We start from the raw sequence: 21,024 nt of genomic DNA on the forward strand, positions 1-21,024 counted from the left end.
GGGTTGCCAGTTTTTTCTTGGTGACTTAATGTCTGTATATGTGTGTGTGTGTGTGTGTGTGTGTGTGTGTGTGTGTTAAACTGAGTAAGTTTTCCCGTTTTGGAAGGCGCCTTATCCTCAGAAGAAGAACTGTATGATTTGACCAGGAGGAACAGCCGGAGTCACTGGGAGCCACTGATTTGGTCTGCTGAGCCATTAAAGCATCAACAATCGTTATGAATTAACTCACATTCAGTGCCTTGGCTTTGGAGTTATTGCAAAAGTTCATTTCTTGCTTGTATTTGACCACACTTTTTATATTTTTGTGTCTATATTGTGTACAGATCCAGTTGAGATGTGTTTCAATGTGGTCAGGCATGCAGTTGCATTGATATTACAACGTAGATGTGCTCACATGCTTATCAAATCACCAAATGTGGCTTGCGTAATTGGCTCTCCATCGGCCTCTGATGTATTCACTTGAGTTTTCGGCTGTTCACGTGTTTTCCGATCACCCAGAAAGCATTTTAGGAACCCATTGTGAACATGGAGACTAGAGCTGACACGATTAATCGATTAGTCAATCAACAGATCAATTCCAGCCTCTTAATTGTGAGGATTTGCTGCTTTTCTGTTGTATGTCATTGTATCTTTTTGGATTTTAAACTGTTCAGGACAAAATAAGCAATTTGAAGACGTCTTATTGGGCATTATGACCATATACTATATAAAAACAAGCATTTTTCACAATTTCCACACATTTTAAAGACCAAACTATTAATCCATTAATTGAGAAAATAATCGGCAGATTAATCGAATATGAAAATAAGCTCTGATGTGGTGAAATAATCGGAACTTAAACCCCATATAATGATACAGCAGACTGTTTTAAACTGTCACATCATCTAACATTGACTGAAACACTGATATGATGTTGTGTACGTATTTCTAAGTTAAAGTGCTAATTTTGTATCTTTCACTTCTGTGTATTTTTCATACAGGGTTTATTTTATCACTCTTTCAAGAAAGCTGAAATACGTTTCTGGCGTTTTCTGTCCATATTTTAAGCTGATTGTGTATGCACTGCTGTAGTGAATCATAAAAGTTGCGTTCCTCGTCATTTTAACTTTGTTAGCATTAGACAACTACAGCTCCCATCAGTCCTATCAAAACCTCTTCAGAGCTGTAACGTTTAGTTTTTGAATGCTTATACGGTAAACGTGTCTTTATCTTGGTTAAAATAATTATTTGTTCAGATTATATTGACCTGTACGGAAGAATACATCGATTTAACAGAAAATATGGACAGAAAACCTCAGTATCATGTTTGAGCTTTTTAGAAAGAGCATTGAAAAGAAAGAATAACTTTTTGGGGGGTGAACAGGTTGCTAGCTAGCCTCTGTACTGATAACTGAATCACACATTGTCTGGTGTACTTTGTTTGGCCGTTTGAATGTTGGTGAAAATAAAATTGTTTCAACGGTTAGTGTCGGCGGCCATGACACTGGGAATCCTTCGACGTCCTGTGTGACGCTGTGACGTTACCAACGGTCCTAATGGGGCGGGGCTCGTAAACAGAGAAATCTAAATAAAGGATCGTGCAGAAATATACTCCAAAGTATCTGACTTTTTCTCGACAAGTAAACGGTAAGTTTGATTCGGATTATGATAAGTTATTCGCTAAATATGTAGTTGCACGGATACGATGCTGGAAAAAAACGTCGGCCGGTGGTTTTTACTCCATGCAACTGAAATGAATTTTATCTGCCTTGTGCGACGCCATCACCGTGTGTATAAACCAACGGACAAAATGGCGAAATTGCCGGAATTTTTTGGGGACTCATCATCTGGCTCGAATGGAAATGATCGGAATTCACTGGCAAAGGCTGGCGGATAAGCTAGAGAGCAGGGCACCGTCTTGAAGGTGGTCTGCGTTTTGCGAAATACAAGCGCACCTTTTCTTCTGTTTTAAAGATAATGGGCCTCAATGAATGAAGTCGGTTTGGCAGTCTCACCATTTGTAACGTTACGTTAACCACGCGCATACACAGAATGGGCCTCAGACCAGAGTTGTGCAAATGTGCTTTCCTGGTTTTCAGATGCGTGTTATTTTCCTCATTCAGGTAAATCTCGTGTGATGCCGATTCGCCGAGCAGCAGCGACTCCAACCCAGGAGAAGGCCCCCTCCGCTGCAGCAGAGAAAGGTTAGGCCGGGGTTGTCCATCACCTTAACTAAAGACCCGTGAACGCACCATTATCACTGACACAGATTTCACTGTGGTCTCAGTACCCATTCCGACCATTGAGCCACACACTGTTGTTTGAGTCCGGAGATGGATGTGTGGGCATGCCAAGTTTGTGTTTACAACCCTCCATCACAAAAGCAAGTCTCTAGCGCTGAGAAATAGTGTCAGAATAAAAAATACCGCAATATTCTTGGAAAGAGCTTGCTTGTCCATCATATCCATATATATGATGAACAAGCAGGCACACTCATTTCACTCAGGACAGTCAAATACTGCATCACACACTTTAAAATGAGGAAAAGCCCATATTTAAGCTGTTGATGACAAAAATCCCAGCGGTCATCAAAACATTTATATTAAGTAATGTCTTTGAGACTTTACAAAGTACAGGCCTCACTACAGCAGATATGCCCAATCAGCAGTCACAAGGCCAAATAGTGCACCACAGTATGGAAATCACATGCTGGAAAGGCGTAACGATCCTGCACAACCAGAGCAGTAGCATCAGCCTTTAAGCTCATAAAGTCCCATAAATCCTGGTAGCCTAGTGGTTAAGGTGCATATAATAGAATACATTAGATTTTTATTTTATTTTTTGTGGGCTCCTCTCAAGACTCCTCTCAATGTATAAAAGGATCCAGACTCACACAGATTAAAAACAGCGAAACATGGCAAAACACCAGCATAGACTAAACTGTACAGGAGACATAAAGTGAGCAGACACGTGTAGGTGTGTGTGTGGGGGGGGGTGTTGGATAAAACTGTGACGCTGTAAGGATGTAAGGGAAATGCACAGTACAGTGATTATTATTGTGAGAAGGCCAGTTTGAACAATTGCGTTTTGAGGTGGGATTTGAATGCCGTTATGGTGTCGACTGTCGAATGTGTGGGAGGCAGGGAGTTCCAAATCCTGGGAACAGTGCAGCTGAAAGCCCGAGCACCCATGGTGCTGAGACGTGACCTATAACCGCAACATTTCCGGTTCGATTCCAGCCGGAGACTTCTGTGGCATGTTGTACCCTCTCTCTGCCCTCTGCATCTGTGTTGAATATGAACCTTTATTTGTGTGTGCCAACATTATTACTCAGCATGTATTTCAAAAATTCTTAACGTATTTGTTTGTTTGTTTTTGGTTTTACAGTTAAAAATGCTCCTGCGGTGGCCCTCTCTCGCTAAATTGCTTACATTGTGGGGAATTTTTTGTAATTATTTCCCAAAGCAGAACAAACGAAACAGAAAACTGAGAAAGATGTTTCCACAGTGGAAGAGTCAGTCAAGTACTGTTTTTGCAATGGTATTTTTACTAATACCTACAGAGCAGCGGTAGTATTTTTCATAAATGTAAAGCAAGGTTTTGCCACATGAGATGATTTACTGAATTTGGGCTAATGAACATCTCTTCCTTATATTTATAGTAGTTTAATGTAAATATTATAGTGGTTAATTGTACATTCCCAGGACAGAAAAGGTAAAAATGCCCAAAAACAAAGTTATTTAAAAAAGAAAAGAGAAATTGGCATTATCCACATGTCTTGATTTAACTTTGCGATGTTCTCAGGGTTATCGCAAATTTCAATGGCTTTCTCCTCTCAGAGCCTGAAGCCTCCTCAGAGGAGTCGCCCTCTGCTGGCGAGGAGCAGGCTGCATCTTCAGCTGCAACAGCCGAGGTCAAGGAGGCCGAGGCCACGGGCGAGACGGAGCCCACAGAGAATGGGGACACGGCCGAAGGAGCCGCGGCGGAGAAGGGAGGAGAGGGAACGGAGAAGAAAGAGTGAGTTTCACCAGAGAGCTAGTCTGCAACTCTGAACACTGCGATATTTCACTTTGATAGCACTTTTATCTGTTTATATTATCCTTACCTCTGCTGGATAACAGCAGACTGGTCCTCTCATGGTTGCAGCGTTGCATTTCCAAAGATGTGACCTGTCACAGCCACATTCATTAGGTAGATATCAGACAGATGTACCTGTCCCTTTGTTCGCAGTCTTGGAGGAGTCCAGGAGGAGGAGACATTAGCGTCATCAAAGTCTGGCGATTCGTTACCAGCTCAGTCCATATATAAATCGTTCTACTACAAGCTACATACATTCAGAAAAAAATAAAATTAAGCAAAATATGTTCAGAATTTTAGAAATAGCCCTGCGATTTAATGTAGGGTATCAACTTATTTGGACATTTCACAAGCCTCATGGACACGTTTTTTCATGAAAAAGTAATGACCTTTGTTTCGACCAATTGTCAAAAATATGTATGGATACCCAGATACTCTACAGACGATGTAGATGATGAAATATCGGACATTTAACGTGGCTTTCCAAATTAATAACTCTCTTTAAGTTAATAATTACTCCTCCTTTCCTTCTCCCAGACCTTTGACAAAGCAAACATTCACTCTTCTGCACATAGTACACTAGCATAGCAATTCAGTTACGGTCAAATTACTATGGTGATCATTAAGACAGATGTTCTGAAACTCCATTTTGTCTTTCCTGTCGGTGACAAACGGACAAAGTGACAAATGCAAGGACTGCGCGGCTGGACAGTGCGCAACACACTGCTATGTTCTCCTACTAAGGTGAGGATGTGATAAAGATAAGGGTGGTAACAATCACAGTGAAATATCGCTTCTAAAGAAACGACCCACTTCACTGAACTTGTCTTGCTCCTTTTGGTGACAGGTTGAAGGATGGCTACAAGTACGAGAAAGCCAAAGTCAAGAAAGTGAAAAGGACGATTCCTGCGTGGGCTAGCGTCACTGCCAGCAAAAAGGTTCCTGTTACCAACTTTGCAGGCACTCAGAACAAAGTGGATAATATCCTCATCGAAGCTATTACGGTGTGTGAATCCACCTCCCAACACAGTCAGTTACTTGTGCTTGTTTTTTTTTTGTTTTGTTTTTTTGGTTTTGTATAAAAGAAAATCTGTGATTTCTTGTCCACTTTCTTTGCAGTCTTGTAATGACAGATTTGGGGTATCGTACCAGTCAGTCATGAAATATATTGTGAAAAAATACCCGGGGATGGAGCTTGACAAGAAGAAGTTTCTCATCAAGAAAGCAATGACGAAACATTTGGAGAAGGGCACCATCAAACGGGTAAAGAATGTTGAAAACATCTTTTAATTTTCATATTTCTCCCATGCAAGGATATAAATAAAAGCATTGTCTCAAATCTGGGTGAAGAAACAGAAATTTTCAACATAGACATTATCAAATGTGTGCTTTTTTTGACGCCTGTCAGGCTTTTGTTCCATTGTTGCACATCACATATGCAGTTTATAATAACAGGCAGATTCACCATCGAAATACTAAGTTTTGAAACAGTGGGATGCAGGTAGACAAGAGCAGGCTTATTATTTCTAGCTGACGGCTGTCGGTTTTTCCCACTGAATTGACACTTCTTGCTACTAGATTTTATTAGTTATTACTAGCTAGCATTATTAGGTAGCGTTACCTCCATGAGTTGGTTGGTTGCTGTCTCTGACTCATTTTAAAACCAGAATCTATAAAAGGGGTCTTAAAAATAGACTTGATGGCTATCCCAGATAATGAGTTTGGTTGGGGTTGCTGGAGTGTAAACGTCCCCAAATCCACTAAAGAGCAGGGTAGAGCGGCTAACGCTAGCCTACACTCTGATAGCATCCAGGACCAGCTCCCACACAGTGGGGAAATACTACACAGTGGCTGTACTAGTTGTGAACTGGCCTTTTTTCAACATAACTTTTAACCGACTTGGCCTTGGAAGTAACTCCTTAGGTTACTACTGTAGGTTTTAAGCTGGTTAGCCGGACATGCTAACATTTGCAGCTTACATTAGAGCATACAAACACACTGTTTAATCCTTTATTTACGCTTCTGCTGCTTCAACCTTTGCAGAAATCCAAAGCTTGACAGGCCTGCTTTTCCTAGTTACGGTTGCTAAGCTAGGATTGGACAATCACTGTTCAGGGGAGGGGTCTAGCAAATGGTCTATTTCACAGATGTTCATAAAAGTGTGTAGGAACCCAGGAAATGTTTCCGGTCTGCTTACTCTTATTTTTGCTTCGTCTCTCACACAGCTGAAGGGTAAAGGGCTTTCAGGAACCTTCGCCATTGGGAAGCAGTCCACCTTGTCTAAGGTATGTTAGGGAGGAAGTGAAGTGATGTACAATAGTTATGTGCCAGCCTATTTCCTGGCAGGGAGCAGCAACTTCCTTGGGTCTCTGTCTGGCAATAGTGAATTGTTGTTTTTATACTTGGGTTTTTGTAGAGATTAAACAAGTGAGATTTAGAGGTGCTGGGAATTTATTACTGTTGGACAGAGCCTTACTAACCGTTTCTCCCTGTTTCCAGTCTCTATGCTAAGCTCAGCTAACCAGCTGCTGGCAGTAGTTTCATATTTAATGGACAGATATCAGTGTGGCATGGATCTTCTTCTCATCTTAGCTCTGGTCAAGAAAGTGTATGAATGTGAATGTGTATTCCCCAAATGTGGAACTATTTCTTTAACTCACGAGTTAAGTTTTAATCCTGTCCATCTTAGTTAGGACTGTAGTGTTTCTTCATTGATGTCCAACTTGATCAATAGGTCAATGGTTGTGCTCAGCAGCAGAATACCTTTCAGTCGGAGATCACAGTACAATATTTCATAGATCTAATCCCTAAATCAGTGACGTAGTGTCAAGTTTTCTCTTCCCATTTTTCCCTATGAGACTGGGATGTGTTTGGTTGTAATCGTCATGTCTGTAAATGGATGGTGTTTTAGAAAGCTGCTCAGAAGACTGAGTCTCTGGGAGATGCTCTTCCTCTCATCATCACTCGGCTCTGTGAGCCCAAAGAGGCCTCCTACAATCTGATCAAGAAATACCTGGAGCAGCACTTCCCCAGCCTCAACATCGAGAACAGGTACGGAGCATTACAGTACATTTACCTTTTCCTGTTGAATATTTTCCTTGATAATAAAAGATAAATATATCCCTGATCAAAACTGGAATAAATTAACAGTCAAAGTTTTTCAGCACTAGAGACAACAAAATAATTGATGCTCACTAAAACGAAGTTCCAGACATGAATTTAAAGCAAAACAACAACATTTAAAAAGCGAAAAGCTGCAATAATGTGGTAAAGATGAGTTTTCAGAAATGTAACTTCAAAGATGATACAGCCACACACAGTTTTAGCAGTGGTCTGGCTTTCAGTATGAAGTTTTGTTATTATCTGGGATAATAGAGTTCTGCAGGAATGAGTCCTAAAACCCGAAAGTGATTTTAGCATTTTTGCACTTCTGGTTCCTTCGTCTCGAAGTCAGTGGGTTTTTTGTTAGATGCCTGAAATAAGAGATTTTCACGTTTTGTTCTACAACATAAAATACATCAATAAATACCCCACTCTTGATTTTTGAAGCTTTTACGTGTCTTAAAAAAGGTAGTTGCTAACAAGTGGCTAAATGAGACTACAGAGGTTGTCGGGGACATTTAACGGCATCACGTCGAACACCGCAAATTCAAATTACAAGTTGGAAGCTTGGCGGTGGTGAAGTCGTGCGACTGCGGTGTAGATCACTTATAGCCTAACGTTAGCTTTTTACTTCTGGCAATTGCATTTATGCTTCAAAAATCATTAATCGTTAATTTGTGAAGATTATTTTGTTGAACAAAATGTGTAAGTATCATAAACTTTTGTTTGCCACAGAGTTTATTTTCTGCAATAATCCAAAATCCAATGGAAAAATCCCATTGGCTTTTTGTCAGAGGAACTAGGGCAATGCTAACTTCCGGGTTGGCCTACAAAAATACGCCATCCCTGCAGTACTCTATTGAATATATGAATGACTTACTGACTGTGGTTTGTCCTCAGGCCGGACGTCCTGAAGGCAGCTCTGGTGAAAGCAGTAGAGAAAGGACAACTGGACCAAATCACTGGGAAAGGAGCCAGAGGGACTTTCCAGGTAAAGCTACTTATAACACTTTTGTTCCAAAATGAGTCACATCTGCCGTTAAAAATGAATGGTAGCACATAAATTGTTCAGTTCTGGTGAAGAGCAATTGGCAACATGAAGGCATCTTCCCTCAGCTGTTGAAATTAAAGCCACCATGGTGGACAAAGATGTAATGTTTGTCATGAGCACTCCTGGCTTACGTCACAAGTTCTCCTCTCGCTCTTCGTTATCTGTGAATCTTTAAGGATTAAACAGTAAATCTGACAAGATATAATTTGCAGTAAAAAGTGAATCTTGGCTATTGTTTTTTCAAATTAGTACCTTTTTTTTTTTTTTAGGTAAAAGATAAGTTTACACTAGTCCTGCCTTATGTATCATCAATCGCTAACGTCTTGTATGTACAAAATAGGAAGCACCCACACTGAACCACACCAGGATCCACTTTGTTTCTAGGCCAGATAAAAGTCTACTGTGCCAATCAATCTGCCAGCTGGTGCATCATTGTTGTATTATATTATTTCAGTAGAATTAGATATTGCCAGGTAATATTCCCTATAAAACATTAAAGCCAGGGAAAATAAGTGTTTGTCAAGTGCCAGTAAACAATATGATAGGCCTACTCTATTTTTGTCGTTCTGGCAGCATTAAAAAAACGGACTACAAGGCTAAAAGCTACAGATTCAGTAAAGGGCAAGTGACCTAATTTCCTAAAATGTTTATTGTTCCGGTTGTCACAGCTGAAGCGAACCGGTAACCAGGTCCTGCTGAAGGGCGGTGCCTTGGAGGACGCCATCACAGCCGCCATTACAGCCATGAATGAACCTAAAACCTGCAGCACCACCACTCTACGCAGATACCTAGTAGATGCCAACAAGGATAGAAAGGAGTACCAATTAGGTGAGACTCCCTCACTCTCATGCTTGCATGTCTTCGCAGGACGCTGATGCTTTCTCAGGTAATTACATTGATTGGTTTCCAGTTGGAAAAACTCACGAAATTTATTCAAGATCATCACTCAGAAAGTTTGCAGTTTTGTTCTTCATGTTGATTATAATGGATTCCAATAGTGCCCAGTTTTGACACAAAAGGAACGTAAATAGAAATTTATCAAATCACACCAGCATAATCCTCTTCTCCGCTGCCCATCCATGGTGTGACCATGTTGCAGATACGCATAGTTTAGACCAAATCTGGCTAAATACCCCATAGAGGGGAAAATTCTGAATCATTTTGCTCATTGTAATCATTTCGTTCAGTTCGTAGTCACTATGTAGTTTAATTTTTTTATTTATTTTTTTCCAAAGCTCATAAAGCTGTGTCGTTCAGTGCTGATTCTGACTGTCTTCAGTTCAGTTGTATGTTCAGTCGGTTGGTGGCTGTTAGTTCAATACAAAACTAGGCCTATACAAGCACTGACTTAAAGTTAATAGCTCAGCTGCCACTTATTTATGACTAATCACAACATGATTGTTTCTGTGGGTTTTGTTATCTTTACTGCTTATAACGAGGAAGTAACGTACTGTACATCACAGCTGTGCTGACAAAGGTGCTTCATTCACCAGTGAGGAGCTCCGCTCCTAAAAGCTACTGATTCAGTCAGTGAAATTGGTGATTCAGTGTAGTCAGTTCAATTTGAAGATTTGTTGTTGAAGATTTGTTCGTACGTGTACTAAACGCCTCTACTCCACGCAAGCTTCCATCTTACTTCAGACCATTGAGAAGAGCTCGGACAAAACAAACAAATACAGAAAATCTCTTGTGTGATAATATAAACTGTTCAAACAGACTGTTGTAGGACCCAGTCACTAGTGATAGATAGTGATCAGGACCTTTCGAACCAACGCACGAACCTACTAACAAGACAGAAATTGTTCCATTTAGTAAAATTGAAGGCATCCATGAACGTTTTAGACTTTTTTTAAACATGAAAACTGATCACTGTTGGATGCCATTTTAACAATTTGAAATCAAGCTCATCACAGCCGCTATTCTCTTCGGAGAATGAAACTTTTACACCCACGTTTCAAGCCTACAAGAGGTGAGCGGTTGATACTCAAAAGGTAGATCTTATCCTTAAAGTTTGTAATGTGTTTTCTTTTCATTTTGTAACATGAAACTTAAACACACTACACAATCAGCTTTTGCAGGTTTGTGCATCCAAAATGGTGTCACTTAAAGGGGAACTCTTTTCTTTAGTGGCCAATCTGAGGAGGACCCTGACAAAGTGTAAAGTACTCGGCTGGATGGAGCAGATCACTGGCCATGGCTTCACAGGGACCTACCAGCTCTCGTTCCCTTTCTACCCGAGGTATGTCAACTACATTTGGAGAAAGGGGTTCCATTATTTAACCATTTAATACTCAGAATAACTTTTTTCTTCACACTTTGTCTCAAGTTTTCAACAATTTTGTCCAAATCGACACTGTGGCACACATATTATAAAATCTCCATCTCATAATTGAGAGCTTCTATGTGTATAATAATGAGATATGAAAGTACTGATTTAAAGAAAAGGTCTTCAATAGTTTTTTCTTAAGTGAATGCAATGTGCTTCCATAGTATGTGCTGTAGTTTGACAAAGTGTAAATATTTTTCAGTTTTAAGCCAGGGTGATCAGTTAGTAGCTTGCTTTGGAGACAACATTCATAAAAAATTACCTCAGATTTTGGAAAAATCACAGCACAGAACGAGCAGAGAGGCAAACACAGCAGATATCCTTGTCTTCATATGTCTTCTCAGATCTTTTCTCTCTCTCTCTCTCTTTAGTCCTACCATCCTGTACCCAGACAAGTTCAAAGAGCTTCCGAAGAAAAACCCTCCACCAAAGCGGAGGCGGACGGCTGACACTTCTGACGAGGAAGAGTCAGAAGAAGAGGAAGAGTCTGAGGACGAAGCTCCCTCCCGTAAAAGGTGGGTGTAGTCACTTAAGTAACTGCTTCGATGAAAAGAGTATCGCCTGCACACTGACTGAACCACAAATCTATTTAGACAGACAACTTTTCGATCCCGGTCACATCTTCATCTGGTGAAAATGTTAAAAGATGGTGACAGCATCCAACCTGCCCAGGGTGATGAACATATCAGAACAATTAACAATTCAAGTAGTGCACAATAAAAAATCATTTAACCCCAAAGAGCAGGATTACAGAGACAATAATGTATAAAAAATGTGTAAATTACATGACGCATGAAACATTAACATAGCACAAACATTGTATTAAACCTGAAAATTTCCACACACATGCATCAAATTATACACTAACAAACGTATTTTATGGTCGAAACTATGGACAGCTACCAACAAGAAGCTATACCACATACAATATATAAATATTTTATATCATATTTCACCATGTATTCTTGGTTCAGACCTCTTGGTGTCAGAATCTGAGGGATAAAGATGTAAAAACTGTTACATTATTAATATTAATGTCCACAACCATTTTTAAACATTTTGACATGACTGGGATGGAAATGTTGTATGTAAATAAATAAATGTGTGGTTTGTAGTCAGATTGCAGGTGTTACTGTTTTCATTGACGCTATTTTCCAATAGCCTTGCACCTACACGTGTGTGTGTGTGTGTGTGTGTGTGTGTGTGTGTGTGTGTGATTAACGCTTCTTCTACTTAAGTAACAGCTGCTTGTTCAAATTACTCTTAGGCAATCTCAGAAGAGGCCTCCACCCAAGGCTCGCCGTCCTCCACCGACCAAGAAATCTCGGAGCGCAAGTCAGTCAAAAGCTAAAGGCAGGGGACGCGCCCTCACAAAGAAGTCTCCAGCCAAGAAAGCGGTGTCTTCAGCCAAGAAGTCTGCAGGGACGCAGTCAGCCTCTAAGAAGGAACCCACGCCACCACCTAAAGCCACACCTGTCAAGAGAGGAGCTCCTGCAAGAAAGCCCAAAACACCAGCTGTTAAAAAGCTGACCAAAAGGGGGTCCAAGCGACCCGTGTCCAGAGATTCATCCCCTGAGGAGGCTGCAGTCACAAAGGAGACGACAAGGAGCGGGTCCAAGCGATCTAAGCCCCAAGAGTCGTCCCATGAGGAGCCTGCAGTTAAAAAGCCAGCGACCAAAAGTGGGTCCAGGCAGCCCGAGCATGAAGAGTCATCCCCTGAAGTCAAAAGGGGGGCAAAAAGCAACAAGCAGTCCACTCGTAAGTCCAAGAGAGGGAAATACTGAGCCTAGGAGCGCCTTCCACAGACTGGGCCGCTCTGAATATGCAGCAGTCTGCCGCTTCGTTTCAGTGCTCTCTCTCTTTTTATCATTTTCACCCTTTTTAATGGGGCAGTAGTTTTTTTTTTTTATTATTATTATTTCTTTTGTAGAATAAGAACGTTATCCTACCAGTTACGTTTACTGTACATTGAGAGTTTCTGAATTTCCTTTTTAATCACCATGTGTAGAAAAGCTCAGTTAGTGTTGCCGTTAAAACGGATGTGTGACCAGCTGCCAGCTTGGGAAAGCATAGCAACATGCGACATACTGTAACTAGAGCCATGTAGTGACTTCCGTTTTTATATCTGTTCCTCATCCATTCTTTAGGTGTTGGCGGCACACGTTCCTAATATCAAATGAAGTGAAATATCAGTGTTTTTAGAGGGTTTAAAAGAATGTCCATTTTAAGTTAAAATATGGATTGAAAGTTTGAATGGTTACTAATGATATTAGTATTTTATAAAACACAGATTTTAAGGTTATTGTCCTGTATTCTAGGATAAAAGTACAGTATTTTGTCCATGCAGTACTGCATCAGAATCAGAATTTTTATCCATATTTGTCCTTTATATAATTATATTATTAATTATTATTATTATTAACAATGATTTGATATTTGTTTATTTAAAACAAAAAATTGCCCCTAGAAAAGATTAGGCCTGCAGGTGACAGGTTGAGGACTTAACAGAGGATAAAACACTATGTTAGTATTCATTACAAACATTGGAGGAAATGTCTTTTGTGTGTGTGTGTGTGTGTGTGTGTGTGTGTGTGTCTGTGTGTGTGTGTGTGTGTGTAAACAAGCATATACATAAATTGATTTTATTGCTTCACAGCTGTAATTCACTACCAAACTGTAAGAAATGTGTGTTGTGAATAAGAAAAAGGAGGATAATAGCTCATACATACCCTGCATGCATGTATTCCTTGTGTTGTTAAGCTTTTTTTTCCAAGTCATTAATAAAATGGCTATATTTGTAAACTCTTGCTGTTTTTTATGATTTTAACTTAGTGTGTATAAGGACAAAATTAAAAAATATAACAGCACGTTTTCCTGATTCCAGAACAAACAGTGGTATTAGGTATTTTATTGAACTTGACGATTATCAGTCATAAATTATTAGTTTTATGGGTTTCTTCGTTCTGCACAAAACTACACAGTATTGTATAATGATGCCATAGGTCAGCGGTTCCCAACTGGGGGTTGCTGGGACTATCGGGAATTACAAAATGATTAACTGAACGATTTAAATGATTCACCTGATTTAACAGTTTCACTTCCTGAAGGTTTGCCTGAAGATTGTCATTAACAAAAAAACAAGGGGATGTCTTTTTTCCAGCCCTCTTGTTCTTTAAAGTGGAGAGTATCATTGTACTGTTGGATTTCTTGAGTAAGTTATAAGTTTTGAATTACATTTTTTTAAAGGAGATGATATTTTGCCACTTTCATTACATTAATTTATTACATTTCTTTTCATATTTGTATCAAAATTGTTGAAATTAAATAGTACATTGTCTAAGTGTGGGAGAGAGGTACAAGGGGCATGTCTGCTGGTGGAACGTAAGTATATTTACTCAAGTTTAAGTACAACTTTGATTTACTTGTACTTCAGTATATCCATCTTATGCTACTTTCTACTTCACTACATGTCAAAGGGAAATATTGTACGTTTTGACAGCTATAATTACTTTTCAGATTAAGATATTACATCAAAAAAAATGTATAAAATAATTTATAAATAAGATCAAATTAAGTAAGATTACATTTATTTTAAATTAAAAGATTAAACCAGTGGTTCCCAACCTTTTTGGCTTGTGGCACCTCACAAAAAAAGCAGTGTGTGGTTGGGGTTTCAGATGTAGGTATCGTTTCAATATTAAACAGGTAAAAATGTCCCTTTTTTAAAAAGCAGAGATTAGGCTATATCAAAGTCCCCCAGATTTATCTTGTGACCCTTTGAAGGGAAATGAGAAAACACTGGATTAAACTACTGACCTGTATGTAAAGTAGATAAACTTGCTTACACATTGATGCATCAGTATTGATCTAATGATGTCAAATATTAGTCAAAGGGGCCATTTTTCAGTGGAACAAGCCCTTTTGTCTTTTGTACATTTTACTGATAATACTTATGTTCTTTTATTTAAGTGGGATTTTGAATGCAGGACTTTTACGTTGTTGTGTTGGTACTTTCCCACCGCTGGCCGTGTGACGTCACCGGGGTGAATTGCGCAATGACCAGGAATGTGTGGAGCTGTAACAAAACACAAAGGTGTGGACAGAGACAGCAGCAGCGGGAGGGTGGAGTGAACTTTCATATCTTAGGAGAAGAAGTGTTCATATACCTCCTCCCCGGGTTCCCTTCCCTCGAGCCCCGCCTCGGGCCAGCAGCACACCTGGCCCACGGAGCGGCAGCAGCAGGTAAAGGTGAGGAGGGCCTCGGCGTGTGAAGAAGACACAGACTGGGCGGAGGAGGTGGCGGTTGTGGTGGAGGCTCTCCGACTCTGAAAAGTGAGTTTCTGTGATTTTTTTTTTTTTTTTAAAGCCTCTACAACCTTTGAAGTGAGCGCGTGGTTGAGACTGTTTGCATACACAGGGCGGAAACGGCAGAAGTTTTCTCCACTGAAAGTTTGTCATTTTGCCTTCACTCGCTCATTTTGGATTTCTTCCACGGCTCGACATGGCAGGACGGACACACTCAAACAGAAACTCTCACGTGTATTAGCAGCGACTTTGACGCATTTACGGCGCAGAAAAAATGGGTTAAAAGGCGCAACGACCTGCAAACCGATACACAGGCGCAATTCCACCGGATTATGTCTAAAATCCTAAATCACGTTACTGTGGAAGTACAGTTGACAATACCTTTCTAAACATAGACTTATCAGTACATTTCTTTTTTTTTAAAAAAACAAACAACTCCTATACCACTATTGTGATTGACTTAGTTTCCTAAATGTGAGCATGTTTTGACAGCTTTTTAGATTAGATTTGTTATTAATTTTAGTGTCCTTTTGGGTGTAAGATGTTCTTGCTGTCTGGTTTTACAGAGAGAAACAGGCAGTATGGGCGAGGCACCAGTCAGAGAGGATTGTACAGTGACACGATCAGCAGAGGTAACACTAGAAATGTTTTTTTTTGTATTTAAACATCAGTGTCTTCCTGTGTGTGTGTGTGTGTGTTTTGCCTAAACTCATGTCTTTACTGTAAAGTATGTGGGCTCATTTCCTGTGGATGACCACTGTTTGGATGACCAGATGGAGCAACTGCACGCTCAGCTGAAGTCCCTTAAAGTAAGTCCTGAGCTGTGGTTGCCCAAAATTATCAGTACACAGAAAAGCAACAACTCGTACCTGTTTAATGGAGAATACAATGCCTAATATGTTTGTTGTCTTCAATCAGACATGCAAAAGGAGGAGACCCGTATCCATAAAATTCTCCATTAAAGGTGTGAAAATGTATAATGAGGATGAAACGGTAAGTATGGTGGTTTCTCTAAATAGTATGCACGTTCATAAAGGTTAAAGTTGAAGATGTAGTTTCAGTCACACAGGCATCACAGGTTCTTGTGTCTCTGTCTGCAGACGCTCCTGATGGCTCATGCCCTGCATAGAGTCAGTCTGTCCACCGCCCGGCCCATGGATGGCCAGTTTGCCTTCGTCTCCCACAACCCAGGCAGCACCGACGCCCAACTGTACTGCCATGTCTTTCAAGCCAGGCATGCCAGAGCGGTAAGAAATGACCAGTGTCATTGTTCTTTTATTACAACAAAGGAAAATAGTGCTACTACTATTTTCTACTATTATTTTGAGAGAAAGTTACAGCTCTGATTACAAAAAGATGATTTACACAAAATGTCAGGGGGGTAGAGCAAATGTGGAACATGGCTATGAAATATCTAGGATTTAAAAAAAGTATATTTGTTGAGCTTTTGTCACAGCCACTGAAACATGTACAAAATGCTTCAGAAGATTGTGATACAGTGCCACAACAACACAACTGAGATGGTCAATAATCGATAAAACCATATGCCCTAATAAAAATAGAAATTATTATAGTAGAGTTTTACTTTTTTATTAAAGGCCCTGCACACCCACGCAGGTGTTTTCAATCAGTAAGTTAAGGTTAAGTTGTCCCACACTAATGGATACAACAAAACAGGAGAGTGAGAAGAAGAGGTCTCCTTATACAACATAAGTGAAAACACCTGTCTTGGTGGACTATGGGTGTGTAGAGACGTTAATGTCACAATAACCTACAATTAACATGAGAGAAACCCTCACTAGACCACACACTTTTGGACTGGACAGCGACACGCTGGTAAATATAATTACTGTTCTCAAAGTGATTACAGGCAGAGACAGAAGCCCTTTCTAGATTCTTACCCAAAACTTAATTTATCTAACCCCACCCATCTCTAGTCTTAAATTAAACATTTTAACTTCATAAACTTCTGCGTAAAACCAACCTTGCTGTGTAACACCGCATCTGCCTACAACCCTAATTAGTATTCAGTCATTTTGAGTCAGCCAATCAGATTTGTGGTGAGACTTGTTCCGAAATAGAGAGAAAAGGATTACTATAACAACGAGATATTACTTCTTCACTAGACATTTCTGTTGGATGTTTGCTGCTCGAATTTGCTAGGGAGCACTTTGACAGTGTAACTGGATTTGTCAAATAAAGGTAAGTTTAAATTGTACCACAGATATGTCTAATAAGGCCACTATGTCACTTACCTAAGAATGTGGTTTACACTGTTGAACATTCACTGCCACTAAATGACTAGCACTAGAGCACCAGCATCTCTGACCTAAACAAATGGGCGCTATGGCCCACCAGACTCCATTGAGAAAACAGTAATTTTACTTTGCAGATCATCATCATCACACTTCATTCAAATTGGACAGAAACAAAATAAAACTCACCAAAAACCGTCTGTGTAAGTCTTTCCACTGTTCCAACAATCACCAACTCTGGTTTGGTCAAAATAAATCCTTTTATTCACCGAGTTAGATGAGAAAAACAGCCGTTATATCGCTCTCCACGAAGCCAACAGTTTCACAGGGAGGGACTCGCGTGCACCAACAAGCACGCACGGCCGGGCCGGGCTGGCATAACAACACAGGCAGAGGGAGCGTGACGTCATCCTCTGCTCAGGACGCCATTACTCCACTATATCTTTACGTAGCAAATAGTTGTTTGCTGCTATATTAATGTTCAGAATCTCATATATAGAACCTTTTTTATAATGTTAGATATTGCATTGCTCCAAAATTGATATCATTTTGAGTAAAACTGTTTTTGGTGTCCACTTTCTCTCCTGTAGGCACAGTTCCTGAACCTGCTCCTTTGCCGCTGTTTCCAGCTGTCTTACTTGGAGAAGCACCCAGAGGAGGCCCAGGAAGACTCTGTTGGTTCGATGCCTCGTCGCAACCCCTCTCTGCTCAACCACGGTTTCCCTCTCAGTGTTAGTGCCCTGGTGTCCTTCAGAAGAGCCCCTTTTCAAGGGCTGTTGCCAGGGGCTAAGGTTTGGACTTGAATGTCTTCTTCTGTTCTCTCTAACACAATAATATTATTACTTCAACACCAGTGTTTCCCTTCTAGTTTGCCACTTACGCTTAAGCAGCTTCAAAGTCACTATTGTTACTGATGAATCTGCCAAAGGGGTCCATGGGGTTGAAGAGGACAAACCAATCGAGAGTTTAGCGTGGTGCTGACTGCAACAAACCTTCTGAGTATATGCACTTAAACTACCTGTACTCAAACATTTTCTTTTCCCCCATCTATAGAACAATCATGTGTCTTCCGATGACCTTCACAGCAGCCAAGATGAAGTCTTCCCCACATCCTCCCCCTCCCTGGTGCGCAAGAAAGCCATCCGCAGTAAAGGACTGCGCTCTGGGGCTTACCGCTCCTTCACTTTCACACCACTCAAACAGCACAGTGTTCAGGAGCGACTGAGTTTGTCACAAGGTGGGCCAAGTGTTCACAGAGCGCTTTCAAGAGTCAAAGAGTTGATTAGGTAACGCAACCCCTCAGTGTTGGGTGACGGGCAGTCACTCACTATCTGTTGTGGTGTCAGAAGGTGTATTTTTTTTTATTTTTTTTTATTTATTTATTTTTTTTGTCATTTTATACGGTGATAAGGTGATGGATAATGGTCTTGTCTCACGTGGGTTTTTTTTTTTTTTTTTTTTTTTAAAGCTTCTCACTGTTGAGCTTCACTCACTGATGTTCATTTCACTCTTAGCTTTAACGCGTTGAAATCCTGGTTTTATGTTTTATTTCACCGCCAATTGCTTTGTCCATCTCAGTCCTGTTACGTTTAAACCAAACATTTGGATATTTCTCCACGCAAACACGGCTGCTTGGAATGTAAACATTAGGGATGAGCGAGTACACCATTATCTCAGTCTGTGTCCGTTCAACCAACTACATTTTCTGTATTCGTAGCCGTACTCGGAAGTGGGTGGTGCTCAAACCGAAAGTGGGTGGGACTAAGCAGGAGTTGTTCATTTAAGCCTGAAATTGATATGGGTTGATCAGAAGTTGCTATATTTATTAGAAAACTATTTACAGCCTCAGAATTGAGCTTCAGAGCAATGATTTTACTCACAGGAGTAAGAGAACTATTTACAGATCAAGTTTTTCTTTAAATATCTGTACCAGATACTCGTTGCAGCTGAGTACTCGCTCAACCCCAGTAAACATCTCCAAATTCACAATGAAATCTTTTCTTGTATGTGAAAAAGGAAAAGAACAAGACAGGACGCCAGTAAGGAAATCCCGCACTCCAAGTTTGGCCGAAACAGAAGAAGCACTGGCTCAAGCAGTGTGGTGTTGGGCTGGTATCGCGACGTGAGTGTCACTCGTGCGTTTAACATATCTCGCTGACCGTAGATGCCTTCTCTGGCCTTTACTTTTTCTTGAGTATGTTGATGGTTGTCTAATGGCGTGTCTTCTGTATTTCAGTGACAGCAGCTATTCCCTGCTTGCAGACGATGTTCTGGGATCGTACCTCCTGTGCCCACATCCTAAAAAACCCAAATGTGGCTCTCTCATCATTCGCTCCCCCTCTGGCCTGATCAGCCACCTCATAGAGAACACTTGTAATGGGAAATTCCTGCTGGAGGTAATTGTTTTGTCAAGGCATGTTGAATCTTATACATAATTATTAGCAAACAGTGAGTCTGCCAGGCTGCTATTTGCTTCTATTTGCTTCGATTTATAGACTGAACTACAGAGGTAATAGTTCTATCCCTAGAAATATATATGTTGATATTATAATTAAAGGCTGATACACAAGGTGTCTGTAAGGTAGAAGAAGGTTGTCTGTAAGGTTGGGTAGATTCAAAGTTAGAAAAAATATATTTTCCACACAGTTACATATGTATTTTGTCTCTGCTTGTTCCAATTCTTCAGTGAGAATGTATCAAGTGACACATCATAAACCTAAGATGCAGTTTTTCCTGGGCTTGCATAACCACATTAAATGGAAGAATCTAGGTTCCTTGTGGATCATTTGATGCCTGTTTCTCTGCAATTCAGTGTTTATATTTAGAAACTGTGGGATCTGGGCTAGTAATTTAAATACATATCACTGGATCTCAACAAAAGTTGGCCATGCAGCACCCCAATATTAGGTGTGAGGGTCTGTGGCCGCTGACGAAAAATATTCTTAAATTTTCAAGTTTTATGCCAAAATATTGCAAGTATTTGGACTTATTTGGTGTGCAAAATTCCATAAAACAGCACAGAGACAACCATATAACTCTAAAACTCCACTGAAACCAAGAATAATTAAAATATTGTTGGCATTTGATAATAAGTGTACTGGCAAACCGATAATTCTCCCTTGGTTTATCTTTGTGGCAGAAATGCAAGACTGAATTCAGTTCCATAGCAGAACTGATTGAACACTACACAGAGGCTCAGGATGAGCTGCCGTGTCTGCTGAGCTGTGCCCGGGTAAACCACTGCTATGAGTGGGAGGAAAATACCAGCAAACAGCAGGCTGTAAAGCCACACAAGAGCCTGAAGAAAGCCCAAATTAAAAGTACCCACAGAAAGGAATGGGTTTAAACCCCTGGACCCTGGAACTTGTGGATTGCCAACCTCAGAGGATCCAAAATAAGTGACACTTTTTTTTTTTTCCTTTTTTTTGTCTTTTGCACAAATATCATCTCTTACTTTTAAATCACATTTGGTGTTGTGGGAAGCCTTAACAAATGGTATAACACAGTGCACCTACTAACAGTGTTGGCACTTAATGTATAAAGTATACAAGTCATTTCATCAAAGGGTACTTATTTATCAAAGGTGTCATATTTTGTTCTTGCTGCTTTTATGTTTTTCTATATATCTTTTTAAAAAATATTTTTATTTGTGCCTGTGAGGCATCGGTCGAGTTTATTCGTAATTTTAAGACGTGAAACTAACAGCCTGAAACTGTGGCGGGGAATTGATCTCGCAGATTGTTGCACCTGATGGCAAAGCCATAACTGTTCTTTTTATTCTTGCATTGTAAAGATGTTGCACAAATATATTTGATCAAAGATTGTTTCATTGAATTTTAATCATGCTTACACGTTACTCTTTGTGTGTTTAGAGACCTGGAAGATTCAAATTTTCTGTGTTTTTAAAAGTGATTGTTTGTTTTACTGGT

At 40.1% G+C, this 21,024-nt stretch overlaps 2 protein-coding genes across 6 annotated transcripts; both read left to right on the plus strand.

Moving 5' to 3' along the window:
• The first annotated feature begins 109 nt into the window (after positions 1 to 109).
• Positions 110 to 13,337, plus strand: hp1bp3 (heterochromatin protein 1, binding protein 3). Of its 3 annotated transcripts, none has more exons than XM_044168030.1 (13): positions 110 to 1,626; positions 2,103 to 2,183; positions 3,819 to 3,996; positions 4,738 to 4,800; positions 4,904 to 5,060; positions 5,176 to 5,319; positions 6,282 to 6,341; positions 6,968 to 7,107; positions 8,059 to 8,149; positions 8,878 to 9,037; positions 10,337 to 10,448; positions 10,907 to 11,050; positions 11,803 to 13,337. In XM_044168030.1, the coding sequence occupies exons 2-13, from the start codon at positions 2,117 to 2,119 to the stop codon at positions 12,317 to 12,319; spliced, it is 1,833 nt and encodes a 610-aa protein (XP_044023965.1). In that variant the 5' UTR covers positions 110 to 1,626; positions 2,103 to 2,116; the 3' UTR covers positions 12,320 to 13,337. The 3 variants fall into 3 exon arrangements, with proteins under 3 accessions (XP_044023965.1, XP_044023967.1, XP_044023966.1); XM_044168031.1 differs by lacking the exon at positions 110 to 1,626 and adding an exon at positions 1,745 to 1,903; XM_044168032.1 differs by lacking the exon at positions 4,738 to 4,800.
• Positions 13,338 to 14,594: 1,257 nt separating this feature from the next.
• Positions 14,595 to 20,935, plus strand: sh2d5 (SH2 domain containing 5). Of its 3 annotated transcripts, none has more exons than XM_044168091.1 (10): positions 14,595 to 14,867; positions 15,407 to 15,472; positions 15,569 to 15,649; positions 15,759 to 15,833; positions 15,941 to 16,087; positions 17,686 to 17,886; positions 18,149 to 18,332; positions 19,112 to 19,217; positions 19,332 to 19,491; positions 20,235 to 20,935. In XM_044168091.1, the coding sequence occupies exons 2-10, from the start codon at positions 15,422 to 15,424 to the stop codon at positions 20,439 to 20,441; spliced, it is 1,212 nt and encodes a 403-aa protein (XP_044024026.1). In that variant the 5' UTR covers positions 14,595 to 14,867; positions 15,407 to 15,421; the 3' UTR covers positions 20,442 to 20,935. The 3 variants fall into 3 exon arrangements, with proteins under 3 accessions (XP_044024026.1, XP_044024047.1, XP_044024036.1); XM_044168101.1 differs by lacking the exon at positions 14,595 to 14,867 and adding an exon at positions 14,923 to 15,314; XM_044168112.1 differs by lacking the exon at positions 20,235 to 20,935 and having other exon boundaries at positions 14,596 to 14,867; positions 18,149 to 18,381; positions 19,332 to 19,473.
• The last annotated feature ends 89 nt before the right edge of the window (positions 20,936 to 21,024 follow it).

The sequence above is a fragment of the Siniperca chuatsi genome, linkage group LG2, assembly GCF_020085105.1.
Source record: "Siniperca chuatsi isolate FFG_IHB_CAS linkage group LG2, ASM2008510v1, whole genome shotgun sequence".
In the NCBI taxonomy this organism is placed as follows: Eukaryota; Metazoa; Chordata; class Actinopteri; order Centrarchiformes; family Sinipercidae; genus Siniperca; species Siniperca chuatsi.